Source organism: Aotus nancymaae, unplaced genomic scaffold (genome assembly GCF_030222135.1).
Source record: "Aotus nancymaae isolate 86718 unplaced genomic scaffold, 86718_ANA_hifiasm-v0.15.2.pri h1tg000004l, whole genome shotgun sequence".
Taxonomy (NCBI): domain Eukaryota; kingdom Metazoa; phylum Chordata; class Mammalia; order Primates; family Aotidae; genus Aotus; species Aotus nancymaae.
The window spans coordinates 35,176,956-35,194,351 of NW_026988415.1; the positions used below are offsets into that span (position 1 = coordinate 35,176,956).

At 41.9% G+C, this 17,396-nt stretch overlaps 1 protein-coding gene across 3 annotated transcripts in view; it reads left to right on the top strand.

The window, feature by feature from the left end:
• AMOT (angiomotin) overlaps nt 1-15,876 on the top strand; it is a 64,457-nt gene extending 48,581 nt beyond the window's left edge. For all 3 annotated transcript variants that reach the window (XM_012451773.2, XM_012451775.2, XM_012451776.2), the window contains 5 exons: nt 36-226; nt 8,534-8,656; nt 9,758-9,990; nt 11,095-11,778; nt 12,110-15,876. In XM_012451773.2, coding sequence (XP_012307196.1) covers nt 36-226; nt 8,534-8,656; nt 9,758-9,990; nt 11,095-11,778; nt 12,110-12,207 — 1,329 coding nt within the window. In that variant the 3' untranslated portion in view covers nt 12,208-15,876. The remainder of the gene's footprint in view (nt 1-35; nt 227-8,533; nt 8,657-9,757; nt 9,991-11,094; nt 11,779-12,109) is intronic.
• The last annotated feature ends 1,520 nt before the right edge of the window (nt 15,877-17,396 follow it).

Consider the following 17,396-nt stretch of genomic DNA (forward strand, 5'->3'; position numbering starts at 1 on the left):
ACTAACTTGAGGGGTCTCTGCATGTGCCCCAACAGCGTCAGGGCAGCTGTCAGCCCACCAGCGTTTCAGAATACAGTGCCGCTGCGCTGATGGAGCTCCTTCGGGAGAAAGAGGAGAGGATTCTGGCTCTGGAAGCTGATATGACAAAGTGGGAGCAGAAGTATTTGGAGGAGAATGTGATGAGACATTTCGCTCTGGATGCTGCTGCAACTGTGGCTGCTCAGAGGTAAGTAGTTAGCTTGTGGGGTATGAGTGGGAAGAACAGAAAGGTCACTGATGGCATAGATTTCTCCAGTGTTTTATTTTCTTTAATATTCTTGGTTCCCCACCACCAACAACTTCTGCCTAAGTGCGTTTTTTTTCATCTGATTATGCAGGGACTGAACGGCTGTGGAGACAGAGGGTCAGGGATTTGAACATAAAAGTTGCTTTATAAACTTATTAGAGTCATAGTTTAGCTTTCCTCAGGGCCAGAATAATTGCACATGGGATCAGCTGAACATTTGAAGCCCTCCTTCCCCAGAGCCACAGATTCTTCCAGCCACATATGCAGGCTGTTTAGCCCAGGACTGGAGTGAAAGCCCCTCCAGAGAAACTGCCACTCAGAAACTAAATGCCACTCAGTAGTAGCTGCTGTCATTTGATAGCTCTGGCTTGTCCAAGGTATGTCAAAGGCTGTGCTGAACTTGAACCCATCCCTGCCCTTTGGGAAGGTCAGTATTTGAACGCCACATTCTCTGTGTGTATGAGCTCATCACATGTGAGTAGTCACATTCCATCTGGTAAGGGAGATAAAGTGGCGGGAGGATTTTTTTTTTCCTTCTTGTTTGTTTCCCTTTTCAAATTATAAAAGTTAATTATTGGCCTTCGGAGGAAATAGTTGCTCTTACCCCATGTGTCTATCTTGCTGCTGCCCGTATCATCAGCTGGGGTAAAAAGAAAGGAAGAAAGATAGAAAAAAAGAAACAACAGAAGCTAAATTCAAGTCAGGTGATGACTGGGTTGTGGCGATAACAGAGCCTTAGTCTGGAATTGGGTATCAAAGGCAGGCGACAGCATATTGCACCCAGATAGGTCTCTATCCAGAAAGTTATTAAAACCAAAGTGTTATTTTTAACAATGTCCTAAACATGGTAAGCTAGCAGACTCTGGAAGTGCTTGCCAGACTTTGGGTTTGGGTATGTGTGTGGAGGGGGCAGTGGATACATTTATTTTTGAGTCCTTCTCATGCCAAATCAGAGGTGGGGAGGTTCAGTGCTTCAGAGCTGAGCCGGTGCTTTATAAGCCCACTCCAGTTCTTTAGAAAGACAGGTCTCTCTAATGTGATCTGCTTGTCTTCAAATATCATCCATGCTTCAAATGGATGGAAGCTGCCTGTGGCTTGATTTTGAGGTCCTCATGAGCTTAAGCTTGCCTGGCCTTGTTTCCTAAGCAAGGCGTACTCAATACATGCTAGAGTGCACAGAAGCCCCAGCTCTGCCAGAAGGTGGTCTTGAAGTTTGTAGGCAGGTTAGAAGCAGAATCCAATGTAATTTTACCTGCTAGCTCTCAAGGAAACACCTGCATCCAGCACTCGTTCAGAGGTTATGTAAGAAACTCTGACGCTGAAAAAACATAGTTACTATTGAGAGGTGTAAAGATACAGGGTAATTTCATCACCTTTAGGCAGAAGCTTAGAAACATACAGGTTACGAGAGTGTGCAATGTGAGAAAATACTGGAAAGTTAGGGTTCATGGTGCTGACTTCAGCATAGATTCCAGGTCAAAATGCAGGAGAGCTAGGGGGTTACACTGGGGGCCTTGTATAAAGAAACTCCCCTCCTTCTTTCCTCCTTTGAAAGCTTTATGTATTTGGGTAAACCCCTTTCAGATGGATTTTCAGAATCTGTTGGCTCCTACAAGGTAGATTTAATTTAAACTGAATTCCTTTCAATCATTGGGTAGAAAGTTTTCATCTGATCACTGGTTTTGGCAAAATTTGCATGCCTATCACTTAGTAGGATAAAACACAGCCTGTTCCCACCTAGAAAGAACACATTCTGGTAGTTCCACAGGTGAACATTCCAGATCAGGACAGTGTGTCTTTCTGGCATGCTACTAATCCAACCCACAGGAGACACTGAGAGAGAGACTGTATTGAAATTCCTGTAAAATAAGTGAATTGGCCTAGGTGATTTCTCTAGACCTTCCTATTTCTAGGATTATATTATTTTTCCAACGATAGTGCTTCTTTTGCTCTACCATGGAGATTGGTTTTCTTTCCCTCTTTCCTTTCAAATAAGATTTTATATTTGGGAGGTAATATTCAGAAAACTTTGTTTCAAAACCCATGGGTTCTTCTGCCTTTTTTTCCAAAGTTTCTTTTCATTCCTTTTGTCTACTTGTTTTCCTCTTCTTTCTGTCCATCTTAAATGTAGCTATTGACCAAGGTTCTGCCTTTTGACCCTTTCCATGGTAAAAGTTATATATTTTCTTTTCTTTCAAAGTAAATTTTAAGTGTCTAGGATATTGGCTACTGTTGGAAAATGCTCAAATGTATTTGAGTAAGGAAGGAAGGAATGAAAGAAGAAAAAGGGAAGGAAGGAGAAAGAAGGATCTGAAAGCAGGAAGGAAACAATTTCTAAATATATAAATTATATCCCTAAATCTGGTGCCACATTTTTAATGATCTGCTTGGTTTCTGTGTATTCTACCAGGAACTCAAACTTAATATATTCCAAACCTAATAGCTCATCGGTAAATGACAGATTTCACAATGAGGACATCTTGCATGGGTGGTATCAATGGTAGTTGGAGAAGACAAATATTTTCAATTATGATATTGGTTACATATTAAAAAATCACCTGTTTTAAGTGTATGGTCAGATGAATGTTGGTAATTGTATACAATAGTGTAACCACCACCACAGTTAACATAGAGGACCTGTTCTAAAGTGTTCTTGTGCCCCTTGAATTTGATCACTTTCTCCCATGCTTGACTCCAGGCAATGACTAGTCTGTTATTTTGTCATAAAATTATAATTTTCTTTTCTAGAATGTCATATAAAAGGAATCGTATTACATTCACTCTTCTTGTTTGACATATTGCACTCAACAGAATGATTTTGAGCCCCATCCAAGTTGATGCTGATTAGTGTTCCGCAGGGTTGATGTACTGCAGCTTATCTATGCATATTTGGATAAATGCATATTTGGATTGTTTCCAGTTTTTGGTCATTATGAATAATAAAATATAGATTATATTATAAGAATAGGCAAGTGTCTTTTCTTCAGGTGATAAGTCATATTAGGTGGTCTATTTATACCCCTTCCAACACTTTGATACAATTATGCACATCTTGGCTGGGTGCGGTGGCTCACGCCTGTAATCGCAGCACTTTGGGAGGCCAAGGTGGGCGGATCACAAGGTCAAGAGATGGAGACCATCCTGGCCAACATGGTGAAACCCTGTCTCTACTGAAAATACAAAAATTAGCTGGGTGTGGTAGTGCACACCTGTAATCCCAGCTACTCGGGAGGCTGAGGCAGGAGAATCGCTTGAACCCGGGAGGGGAAGGTTGCAGTGAGCCGAGATCACATCACTGCACTCCAGCCTGGTGACAGAGCGAGACTCTGTCTCAAAAAATAAAAAAAGAATAGGCAAGTGTCTTTTCTCAGGTGGTAAGTCATATCAGGTAGTCCATTTATACCCCTTCTAACACTTTGATATTATGATGCACCTCTTGTCAAAGGGAAAGGTGTTGATGTAATGATTTCAGACACCATCAGGGTGTGAAAACCTAGGTTTTTGGCCTTAAAAGAGTCCAGGAAGAGGCATTTTGATGCATATGGAAAGTGCTGGCATTGCCCTTTATCCTGAGATGCATCTTAGCCATCACATACAGCAACTCCTTGAGGTTGGTCAGTTGTATGTTTAGGTGAATTTTACTTGATGTTAAGAGGGCCGAGAGAGAGGGGGCGGGGGAGAGAGAAAGAGAGAGTACATTGAAGATACTTTGGCATATCTAAAATGAGTATTTGATACTTAAAATATTTATTTTGTTCAAAGGCATAACAGGCAACTTATTTTTTTTTATTTCAGTTAGATAATTTGCCCAAGATCACACACAGCTACCAAATGGCAGAAGAACTAGGATTTAAATCTATGTTGTTGACACCTTAGCTGCTATAACTCTGCTGCTTCCTAGAAACGGCGTAGCTCAAAGATGGTAAAGTGGGGATTATTAGCTGTTCAGTAAGAGACTAATTGAGGCTAATTATTTAGTTACTTGGAAATATTATAAATAATCACAATAATATGGCCTCAATTAAGGCTCCATATTATTTTGCCCCTAGGGAGTCCTCTCTAGATGCTTAATATAAATGAGGGGAAATTACTACCGAGTAGGAGTCCCTGTTCATTCGCATAAAAACCAATCTGGCAATGCAGATTTCTAGTTTCAGCTCATAAACAATGAATTTATTTCTGAAGAACAGCAAAAGGATGACAGGATAACACACCCAATCAACCATGTAATTTTTATCAGCTTGCATTTACTGAATTAGGTTGTTGCTTTTCTCAGAATGTGCAATGTTTCATGTTTATTTTGAGCAAAAGTAAATTCTGGCAAGGAGGAAGTAAAGAAAGGAGAAGCAGAAGGTAGAAGCTGTTCACACACATCATGCATGTCTCCCTATTCCCTCTTTGTCGGCATTTCTCAATTTCCTTCCTCTGCTTTCTTCTCATCCTACCGTCTGTCTTAGTTATATTGTTCTCTGCTCTAGCTTCTCAGTAATAATAGCAATAACTGTAATAAAACTCTGATATCTCTAAGATTAAAGTTAGAATTTCCAACAACTTCTTAGATATTGGCATATGGAAATTCTTAAGTCACCTTCACTCCAGCGTACCTCAAATCAAAACCCATTACAGTGCTTTCCAAAAAACCTTCCTCAGTTGCGTTTCACAGCAAACAGCATTTCATCTTTCCTAGGCATTTGAGTTAAAAATAACAAAGTTGTCATTCATTCTTCCATCTCCCTAACTCCCACATTGATATTGTCTCCAGGTTGGATCAGTTCTACTTCCTACAGCCTATTTTCATTTCCCTTGCCACTTCGCTGGTGCGTAGTTTCATAATCTGTTGCTGGGATTATTACAATCACCTTACCGACTGGTCTGCCTGATTCCATTGTTTTACTTCTCTTATCTCTAGATAAGGCCATCTTCCTAAGGCATGGCTCAGATCGTTTTATTCCCTTGGAAAGCTCGAATAATTTTCAGCGCCTATTGGAATAAAGTCCAAACTCACTTCTGTACTAGTTAATTATTTACGTTTTTGTCTTCCCTTGTAAGTTTTCTACAGTCAAGGACTAGTTTTATCCACATTTCTCCTCTCTCCAGCCTCCTAGGAACTTCAAACACAGAGCTCCACTTACGTAGAGTTCACACATTAAATAAACAAAAGGATGCTGCTGATAGGAAAAGATAGGCTTGAAGTTTGAAAGGCCACTAGGTGTTTTAATTAGGAGGTTATTGGTGACATGCTAGAAAGCAGTTTGAGCAATGTGATGGGATAATTTTGTCAGAGAAAAGAAGGAGAAAGAAGATGACAAACTGTTTACTTAAGAACTTGAGATGGAGGATGTCAAAAATCAGGAATATGCAGTTTGGAGTTTGCAGGTTTTGTTTTCAGATTGTAGCCAAGCATTGGCCCAGCATCTCTCCTGATGTCCTTAAAGATTGTCTTGGAGTATTGGAAGGTAGCAGGTCAAGTTGCTCGTTCATATACTGTGCTTGTTTGCTTTTGCCTAAGCCATTGGCCTAGTAGCCCTAGTCTTCTAGAAGGAAGATTGATGCTGAGGGCTGCCCTGGCAGCCCTGTTGGAATTCACTAAGTGCCCCACATTTTCAGGCTCCATTCCTGAGGAGTTCACAGTGTCCATATCAATTAGCTGGCAGGGCTCTGAGTCCCCAAAATGGTCTTTTATGCAATGAAAGTGGCAGCAGGCCAGCACTAGTTCCCCCAGTGACAAACCGTATGCTCAGTTCCCCAGTGTCCGTAGACACCATGCACTTTTCAACAGTCCTGGCTCTAAAGCTCCAACCATCACATTGGAATTCTGCAGTACATGAACTGCTTCCAGGATTTTACCAAGAGCTGGAATTCTTTCAAGTCAGAATCTCTTGCAATCTCTGTATGTTTGTCTCCTTCCATCTATCCACCTATGTGATTCATTTTTTTTTCTCTCTCTCTCTCCCACCTCCCTCTTTCCCTCTTTCTCTCTCTCTCTTTTCCACCTCCCTCTTTCCCTCCTTCTCTCTTTCTTTTAGAGACAAGGGTCTTGCCATTTCACCCAGGCTGGAGTGCAGTGGCACAATCATAACTGACTGCAGCCTTGAACTCTTGCACTTAAGCAATCCTTTTGCCTCCCAAGTTATGTGGTCTCTCTTAATAATAGCTTTGTTGAGTGCTTTTATGGTGCCTGACACTGTTTTTACATGCATATTCTTATTTTATCCTCTATAAGATGAAGTTACAATTATTATTCCCACTTGGCTTATGAAGCAGCATGCTTAGAGCAGGTAACTGACTTTCAGAGGTCATAAAGCTTGTTAGGGGTAGAGACTTCTTAGAGAAGCTGAGACATGCTGAGTTGTCTATAGTCAGAGCCTGTCCTCTCAAGCAGTATGCGAATGCTGCTTCCTCTTGGGTACTCAGTAGGATTACAAGCAGGTGAGTTGCACTAGAGAAAGTATAGAATGCTGAGATGGTAAAATATTTCGAATTTAGCAAATGATGAAAGCCACTGTATTCTTTCCCCTTCTTGTTCTCCAATTATTTCATCATTCCCATAAATGGTTTTAATTTTGCATATAAGGTGCAAGTATTTTGGGGAACAGTAATTTTATAGAGGCTCACCAAAATCCCCCAGCCTTAATAGCAACTTTCTGCCTCTTTCTCCTGCCAATTCATCCCCATCTGTACCGGTCATAATCTTGAAGCTAAGAGAATGTAGCTGCCAACAGAAAATATGCCTGGAGCTCTCCTGCAGATCCCCATTCTCTTAGGTAGTATAATGAAGCAGTGCCAGTTCATTGTTTTCTCTGCCTATTGTCTGATTTCCATTAAGACCAATATAATTACATCAGTATTCTCCCTTATCCTAACACACACACACACACACACACACACACACACGTGCACACACGTTTTTCCTTATTAATTGGTCTTTGAGTTAATGGCCTGAGACACTTTCAGATGGAACATGATGGTCCTTTATGCAGTTAGAACTCTGGCAAGAGAACAGTCACTTTGTTGGGGTAGACCCATTGATTTGGTGCTAGAATGTTTCAGATGCAGGTTAGATAGGAATCGGGTGGGACTGACTCGAAGGCCCTATTTATTAGCTCACACGCCTTACCTGATCGTAGCTGATGTGTCTGTTGTTTGTTTCTAGTACTCAGGTGTATTTACCAATGTTCATCTGTAGCAATAAGCTACTTAGTATACCCTCTGACTTTCTTGAAAGTCTAACCTTTCCCCCTTCATGACTTCCATGAGAATAAAATGGAAATATATATATATTCCTTTTTTTCTTTGAGACAGCTTCTCCCTCTGTCACCTAGGCTAGAGTGCAGTGGCTCGATCTTAGCTCACTACAACCTCCGCCTCCCGGGTTCAAGTGATTCTCCTGCCTCAGTCTCCCAAGTAGCTGGGATTACAGGTGCGTGACACCATGCCTGCCTAATTTTTGCATTTTTAGTAGAGACAGGGTCTCTCCATGTTGGCCAGGCTGGTCTCGAACTCCTGACCTCAGGTGACCCACCTGCCTCAGCCTTCCAAATTGTTGAGATTACAGATGTGAGCCACCACACCTGGCCCAATATATACATGTTCCTATTGCTTGCCCATGACCTAAAAACTTAAAGGGGTAGCTGGGCGTGGTGGCTTATGCCTGTAATTCCAGCACTTTGGGAGGCTGAGGAGGCAGATCACAAAGTCAGGAGACCAGGACCATCCTGGTTAACACAATGAAACCCCATCTCTACTAAAAACACACAAAAAAATTAGTTGGGTGTGGTAGCACACACCTGTAGTCCCAGCTACTTGGTAGGCTGAGGCAGGAGAATTGCTTGAACCCAGGAGGCAGAGGTTGCAGTGAGCTGAGATCATGCCACTGCACTCCAGCCTGGGAAACAGAGCAAGACTCCATCTCAAAAAAAAAAAAAAAAAAAGACTTAAAGGGGTTATGTGCCAGAAGGTTTTGGGATGGTATCTGTTCAGTTCTGAAGGCAAGCCTGTGCATATCTCATAGAATTCCTCGCTGACTTTTGCAGCCACTTCTATACTAATAACAATGTCTTCTACCCTGAATGCTGAACTGTCCTATTTTAGAGGCTCTTACGAGTTAGTCCTTCAGAAACCATCTGTTCTAAATGAGATTGATTTCAGCTTAGGACTTTCCGGAAAAGCCTCCCTTGACTTGGAAGAACAATAACATTCATTGATCTTGCTATGCTGCCATCTCATCACTTCCATTTTCCTCCCCAGGGACACAACAGTCATCAGTCACTCTCCTAACACTAGCTATGACACAGCTCTAGAAGCTCGTATCCAGAAAGAGGAGGAAGAAATCTTGATGGCCAATAAGCGTTGCCTTGACATGGAGGGCAGGTAAAATGTTGTTCTGGACCCTGAGGAATCTGAATCATTGGTATAGAGACCAGATAGGATCTTTATTCACAACTAGGAAACCTGATCATGCAGCCTCCCCCCTCCACCATCACCCCTGCCAGCCTGTCACTTAAAGGTGTGAGATGTGATGACCTTTACCTTGATAATCTCCACTAAACATGGAATTCCAGGTTGGGTTGCTGTCCCCTTGGCCTTCCTAATTGCTTTTCCTTTGCCCTCTGCCTGAGCTGAATTGTTGGCATTTGCACTATGGGGTATTCTTTCTAGCACTGCACTGGAACCCTGTGATACAGCAGATTGCTTAATAAAAGGGTAAAGGAACATCCACTCAGCCAGGCACAATGGCTCATGCCTGTAATGCCAGCACTTTGGAAGGCCGAGGCGGGCCAATCACGTGAGGTCAGGAGTTCAAGACCAACCTGGCTGATATGGTGAAACCCTGTCTTTCCTAAAAATATAAAAATTAGCCAGGTGTGGTGGCAGCTGCCTGTAGTCTCAACTACTCGGAAGGCTGAGGCAGGAAAATTGCTTGAACCTGGGAAATGTAGCTTGCAGTGAGTCGAGAGTGTACCATTGCACTCCAGCCTGGGTGACAGAGCAAGACTCTGTCTCAAAAAAAAAAAAAAAAAAAAAGAACATCTACTCAAAGTGGGAGGTAGGACACCTGATTCCTTTTATAAACTCATGATCACTTACTTATTACCTGAAGGTTGTCGCTCACTCATAGAAGATCTCATCTTCTCACTGAGTACATTATTTCCATTGACTCAGATTCTTCACTACAGCACCCAGTACATCAGTTCATTCTCGTATATTCAGCCTTTTTTTCCACCAGTACTTTATTGTGACTTACTAAGTTTTAAGCAACAGCTCCTGGATGCTCTGCTATATCCATTTGGGTGTGCAGAAAAACATGTTTTAAAAACCGTAGCACACCATTCCTTGTCTTCCAACTCAGAACTAACTAGTCAACCTTTAGTCGAAAAGATAATGGGAGATCCATATAGTCATGTAGTCAATTGGACCAAAATGTGGAGGTAGCAACAAGGTCTTTACATGTTCTTTGTCTTTGGCTCCTAGGATTAAGACCCTCCATGCCCAGATTATTGAGAAGGATGCCATGATCAAAGTACTCCAGCAGCGTTCCCGAAAGGAGCCGAGCAAGACAGAGCAGCTGTCGTGCATGAGGCCAGCGAAGTCTCTGATGTCCATTTCCAATGCTGGATCAGGCTTGCTCTCCCACTCATCCACCCTGACTGGCACCCCCATCATGGAAGAAAAGCGAGACGACAAGAGCTGGAAGGGGAGCCTAGGTAATGACTGTAAAAAAGGAATATTATAGTCACGTGTTCAAAGAGAGCCCTGAGATAAGTGCCCATGCTTAAGGAAAAGGGATGATGGTACAGGTTCTAGAGAGGAAGGGGTACCAGGATTTTGGGGTGTTTTTCCTCCTGAGCTCCTAGTTCTACATTATGGAGCTCCTCCACACTTTGAGGTCTCATGGTGAGAATGCTGATTGAGGCCAAGTCCTAGAGGACAAGAATCTTGAGTTACATTTTGGTGTGAAGGAAGATAACTCTGATTTCCTCTAAAACATTCTCAGATTTGGCCTTTGCCGTGTGGCACCTTCATCTTTCTCCAAAGCCCATGTGGCGTTTGTGTCATTCAAAATTCCAAAATTCTAGCATTTCCATGTTCCTTCCTCCCCTATAATAGGAGGACCCTAAGTTTTAGTTACGCTAAATCATTTGGATAGCACGCTTTGTTCCCAGAATGTTCTGAGATGAGAACAGAATGTAATTTTTCATTCCATTCCTATCCATCCCCTCCCCTCTAATCAAAACCCCAGACATATTGTGGGTACCACGAGGCACATTTTTTTATTTTAGCCCTTTTTGTTGCTTTTAATTCCTTTCTTGGTCCTCTGACACTTGTACTATCTTTTGGTTAGTATAAGCATTTTGGGGCCTATGGCCGTGGTCAGAACCTTAGATCACACAATTATTACCATACTCAATCTGTGTCGACAGACTTCTCCAAATCCTTTTCAGCTCCTTGGTAATGTGTGGTAATGGTTTATAAGTGTAGCTGAGTTAGGAGCATTCTGACAACTTGGTAGAACCCAATCACCATTGGAAAAATAAATCAAAACAGATACCCAGGACACTTAAAGGCTTAATACATTGTGCCACATGATGGATGGATGAGGACCAGAAGGGATCTTTGAAGTCTGAAAGAAACTTTTAGCCATGGTTAGAGGAGCCTCACACACTGATTTCTGGGTTCACTGGAGGTAAAAATAAATAATTGAGACACATGCAAATTTCTTCTGAAATTTGAATGGGAGAACAGGTAATTCGATGTCTGGATTTGAATCACCTATTGTTTTCTAACGTCTGTCCCTCTTTGATTTGTAGGCATTCTCCTGGGTGGAGACTACCGTACTGAATATGTCTCTTCCACACCCTCGCCTGTGCCCCCCTCGACTCCCCTGCTCTCGGCTCACTCCAAGACAGGCAGCCGAGACTGCAGCACCCAAACTGAACGTGGAACGGAATCGAACAAAACCGCAGCTGTTGCTCCCATCTCTGTTCCTGTTGCAGCTGCTGCTGCTGCCACTGCTGCCGCCATCACTGCCACTGCTGCCACCATCACCACCACCATGGTAGCTGCTGCTCCAGCCGCTGTTGCTGCTGCTGCTGCTCCAGCTGCTGCTGCTGTTGCTGTTACCCCATCTCCAGCAACTGCTGCTGCTATTGCTGCTGTTTCTCCAGCTACTGCTGGTCAGATTCCAGCTGCTGCCTCTGTTGCTCCTCCTGCTGCTGTTCCTTCTCTTGCTGCTGCTGCTGTTCAGGTTGCTCCAGCTGCTCCGACTCCAGTTCCAGCTCCAGCTCTGGTTCCGGTTCCAGCTCCAGCAGCGGCTCAGGCTTCTGCTCCTGCTCAGACTCAGGCACCAACTTCAGCTCCGGCTGCGGCTCCAACTCCAGCTCCAACTCCAACTCCAGCTGTGGCTCAGGCTGAGGCTCCTGCAAGTCCAGCTACCGGTCCTGGACCACATCGTTTGTCTACACCAAGTTTGACCTGCAATCCAGACAAAACAGGTAATTATTCCCTTTAGCAGGTAGCTTTTGGTTTAGTTCTGCTCTTAAATACAGATTTACTTATTGGTGCCTGATGTTTGGGCAGAGTTATCATTTAGACGGAGTTTTTCATGTTCTAAAGGAGAGAGAAGAGAGTCCTTAAATGACTTCTCGTCCACCAAGGTGGGAACATCATGAGTAGAGGACGTTATCTTAGCAAAAGTAAATGAGGGAGGTGGCAGGCAAATCTCACTTTCCAATCAGCTTCATGAGGGTTCTGATGGTGTCTAGTTCTAGAAATATGGGTTTTCTCTTCATCCCTAAGTGTTTTCTAACCCTTATTTCCATTTAGACGGCCCTGTGTTCCACTCCAATACTCTGGAAAGAAAAACTCCCATTCAGATCCTGGGACAAGAGCCTGATGCAGAGATGGTGGAATATCTCATCTAAACGGCCAAATCAAGAGCTGCAGATTATCAGCCAAAATTATTTTAATCATTTTCCCCTTTTATTTGTTCTTATTTTGAGGGTGAGGACAAGGGTTGGGGGGAGGGGATGTTTTTTAATGGGACTTTTTATTGGAACAATGTACTACTTAAGTAATACCATAGGAACGCCAGTCTATTCTGGTATGCTTAGGAAGTACCTCTAAAGACAGATTAATCAGAATGTGCTCTAAAGTTTATTGTTTGGATTTATACAAATACTGGGACTGTTAACGGGTGGCTATACATTGATGTTTTCAATGTGCTTGAATTTGTTTAAAATTTCCATATTCTAGATGATTTTTTATTGAAGAGCACAGTATGTGTGGAAGACAGTGTGTAACATGTAGTTCAGAAGTGGGAAGCTGGAGAGAATTGAGTGTGTGCTGTTTTGTATAGTTCCTATCCTGTACAGCAGCCAGAGAATGCTCTCGCCTCAAGCTTACAAAAGGGAGTAGTTTCAGGAGCTATGTAAGCTGGAAAAAGCTAGGGAGTTTTGGGGTGCAGAAGGGTGCTGGAGCTAATTTTTTCTCCCAATTTCCCAGCTACCCTGCCCCAGGGAATTGTGTTTTTCTTCATTTCAGTGGTGCTTTGGAAACGGATTCTTTTGGTTCCCTCCTGGAGGTTCATACATTCATATATATGCTCTGGAGTAATTTATGCATTTGGATAATTAATATATTGCTTTCAGATGCTGGGAGAGTACATTAACTGAGTGATGCACAACTTCCTCTCTCTTAGGGAGTTAGACCATCAGAGGCCATGATGGAGAGTTGCATGAGGTGCTGTATGCAGACTTTCATGGTCTGTGTGTAGCCATGAACACAGCTTGCTGGCATTTAGTAAGACCAATCAGCTTAGTGTTTATTTCTTCTACAGCACAGATTCACTGGCTGGGTCTCCAGTCTCAAATTGCCAATCATTTACAAAGTGAGGAAGGATCTTTGTTGACAGGTTCAATGCTTTGAATTTCTGGTGACTACTTTGAAATAACTTGTTTTGTTTGTCAGATTCTAAGCATATGTCTTAAAAGGCATTTTTGACTATCACCTCCAAGGGAATAGCATCAGAAACCCAAAGTACTATGCTGCAGTCAGGGGAGAGGTTGATTGCGGCAGTATCCTCAACTACCTCTTCTCATTGTCAGTGACTCCATCTTGGAATACCTTTGGGAAGCAGCAGGAAATGTGCATGTGGGTAGAGATCAAAGGAGGCAATGGCTCCAAGCCTTGCCATAGGGCTGCCTCCAAGGACACAGAAGGATGCCATTTGCCACAGGTCCCTGCCCTGTGTCACTTGTCTGCCCTTCATTAAGGTGACAAACCTGCAGATAGCATCATTAAGATCAGTTTTAAGGGGTATGGGGAGGGTGAGGGGAGTGGGGGGGGTGTTAGGTAAGGGTAGGGGGTAGAAGTTTTGAGATGTGTTAGTTAGAAAACAGATTAATAGAAGAGTAGGCTTGATATATTACATCATGAGCCATAGTGGCGGGAAAGAACTTTAGCAGTATAGCCCCACCCCCTCATTTTAGTGATGAGGAATCTGAGAACTGGAGAGGTTCAGTGACTTTTTCAAAGTCACACAACACAGCTAACCATTATGCCAATTACCATGCTTATTTTGGGAAACTCTTGTTTTTTTAAATCCTGTTTTATGAAAAGGCATCTTCATGGTCCAGGGAATATGTATCTTTTACAACGTCCCTGGCTGGTGTAGCTTGTCCAGTCTTGACAAACTACTGAATTTCTGTCTTGCTTCTCCTTCGGTGCCTTTTATAAGGTTTTCCCTTTTCTGATCTGCATTTCAACATTGAGTCACATAAATGTCCCCTTAAGAAATCAATCCTACTTCTTTCTAGGAGATTGGGTGTCTTAGATAATCTTTTGGGGTTCCTCTGTGAGTATAGGAATGGTATCTTTCCTAATTATCTTCCAGAGGAATTACTGTGTGTGTGTACGTGTTTGCACGTAGAGACATAAAGGTGGGTGATGTGATTTTAAGCTAGTTCTTTCACATTTTCAATGAGGAAATCATTTTACATACACATCAGTCCTCAGTTATAAAGTGAATCCAAGATAGAAATTAAAAGTGCAGTTGTGTTAAGACTCTCTCATACTACCCTTTAGTCATAAGGAGGGGGAAAAAAACCCTCAAATAGTAGAAAGCAGCAAGTAGCAGACTTCAGGAGAGCTACTTTCTATCCAAATCAGTAATTTAAAAAATACTTTTCACCTGTTCTTTTCATGATTATAACACGTTGGCAGACTTTTTGCTGGCTCTGGGAGCCATGAGTTTAATCACATTCTGCAAGGTGACAAATGTCATACATTCCACATTGTGTGGTAGCCATGTCTTTAGACTCATGTGTTTTGGGGAAAGGAAGAAGTTCTTGGCTAAGTACTATTTTGAACTTTGCAGAACCTATCTGTCCTCTCACACCAGAGATAGTTCCTCTCTGCTCAGTTACCAATCCCAGGTAATTTGCTAAAATAACATCGTACATCTCAGAGAGGGAAGAAGTGTATGTCAGTATATTATGCAGAAGATAGATACAGTCTTTTCAGAAGATCTCCATTAGTTCTTCCAAAAATTCAAGTTTGTGGGTGAAATCTCGATTAGCCACCTTTTCACAGTTGTGTAGATGTCACATTTGGGGGATCCTTCTGGACTCCTTCCTATCTGTGCATTTTACTGGTACCTCAGGAAAGGAGGGTGACCATGTTGACTTAGCTTGTACTGCCTGGTGGTCTCTGAGGACCTTCTAATTCAGTTGTTCCCCAATTTTCCATGTATAGAAAAACTTCATTAGAACAAACTTTACTTGATATGAAACTCCTATTAACAATCTTTTTTGAAATAAAATTAGCTTGGGCTTTCTTTTAAGATCATGTATCTTGATTGTTGATTTAATGAAGGATTTCCTTTTAATGCTGCTTTTGAGCTTCAGGGTAATAGGACAGCAGGAACCTAAAATATCTGCCATCATCTGCCATAGGAAAGATATCCAGAGACCCGTCACGTTCTCTTTTTGTTGTTACACCGTTGGGTGCGTATAACAATTAGAAAATGAACAAACTGATTGTGCAAACTACTTTTTATGATACGCTTAAACCTTCATAATGCGGCAGCTTAAAGTGTATACATATGCACTAACTTTGATGAATATCTGTTAGCCACACAATCTCCTATTATCTCGATTGCTTAATTGCATATGGAATATGTTACTTAAAATGTGTGCATTCTTACTGAAAATGTTTTCAAAGGAGGGCATCAGTTGTGGGCTAATTGCCACCAATTTCAGCCTGCCACGATTCTTGGAAATATATCTTCCAACAAGTGTTACAAGTGTTGGGAGTTTGTTTATTTATTTCCAGAAACAATGATGGGTTACATGGAGCCATGAAACCTCCTTCTGGCCTCCCTTGTGATTAATGGCATGTGTTTGTGAAATGGATAGCTGGGGTTGGCAGATGGCTAGAGAAGAATCGCCTGTGGTTTAAAATGTATGTGGTCCCCTAATGATTGTGACCCCATTCTGTAATCAACTGAGCTAGTTCCAATAAAATTAAGCAGGTTTAAATCCACTTTGTGCCTATCTTTTCACTGACAATAAAGTTAGCTATTTTAAAATGCAGTACCGTGTGGAAAATGCTTTGGTGTTTACCCGACAGAGGCTTTATTTGTGCTGTATCAGTGATTACTTTCAATTCAGTATGCAGTGAAATTGCCTTTCAAGGGCAGCGTGCAGCAGAATTTGCATTTGCTTGAAGTATGGAATGTGATTATAGATTATAAAGTATTAAGACAACACCACAGGCCACATGCTCTAATCGGTCTCTTTATATACTCAGGCAGCATATATTAAAAGCTTTGCATCTTTTTATCTCTTGGTTCCTAGGGATAAAATGATGGCCACCCAAAGCAGAGAATTCATCCTTTGGTTAGCATTTTGGAAGGTCCCTTGGTAGTCCTTTTGTACCCTTGTTCTGATGCCAATTCATCAGTTTTGGTTGAGGGAGCTTGTTATTAAAAACAAATCAAAACCACAAACGAGTTGGCTCTTCACTGAAAATGTTAAGGCTGCCTTTACACTGCCCTTCCTGTGCCTCCTGTTTACCAGTAAGTTCCAAACCTGACTGGTGAGGCAAGGATCCCCAAAGACGTTGAAATGACACATTTTCACAGTGAAATAGACTTGGGTGTTGCAAAAGGGATGGGGAAGGGGTCTAGAATTCATTCAACTGTAGATTTGATTTTTTTTTAAAGTTGGACTTGATTCCCTCCATATTTATGATAAGTACTTTGAAAACTGTATAGATAAAAGCCCTCCCTCTTTTTCAGGACAAAGAAGATAAGGTATTAAGTTAGCCAGATCTTCTTACAAAGCTTTGCAAAGCATTATTTTCAGAAATGTATTGTGCCCATTTCTTAAGGAGCAGTCACTTGTTGGGAGAAAAAGCAAATGTTCCTTCAAAAATGTGTTAAATTGCATTGTAGGAGCATTTCTTGATATTATCATTATCCAGTTATATAACTGGTCTGTCATCTGCATGATACTTCCTCTCCCTGTGTGCATTTCCCATTGAGATAAGTGATCTGCACAGCCTATATGAGTTACACAGTGGCAGAAAAAAAAAGGCCTGCCTCCCACCTCCATCTTACTCTGCAGGAAGGTTTTTATTGGAGAAAAATTGTAAATGGTTTGGTCTTAGATCACTTTCTACATTGACTGGCAGTTGCCCTGTATTTCAGTGAAGAACCCTGTGTTACAGGACTTAGTTTCCAGGAAGAAAAATGTTCTCCACAGTACCACATTTTATACCACATTACAACTGGTCACTCTAGATGCACAGACTAACCAACCCTATGGTATGTATTTTGGTGTCCGTGTTTTTTTTATTCGCGAGTAGCCTCTACCAATGGATTCAGGCACATGTGAGTTGTTAAAAAACTACTTACTAGATGGTGCCATTATGTAAATGGCCCTAGAATACAAAATTTTAAAATAGTCCATGATACTAGTTTATTACATAAAACTACACACACACACACATTTATAATTAATTGTATGTGAAATCACAAAGGTTTAAACAAGAATGCAGAACTAATGCAAAGATGGGAATGATTGTTGGGATGGCACAGGGAGAAGGGAGT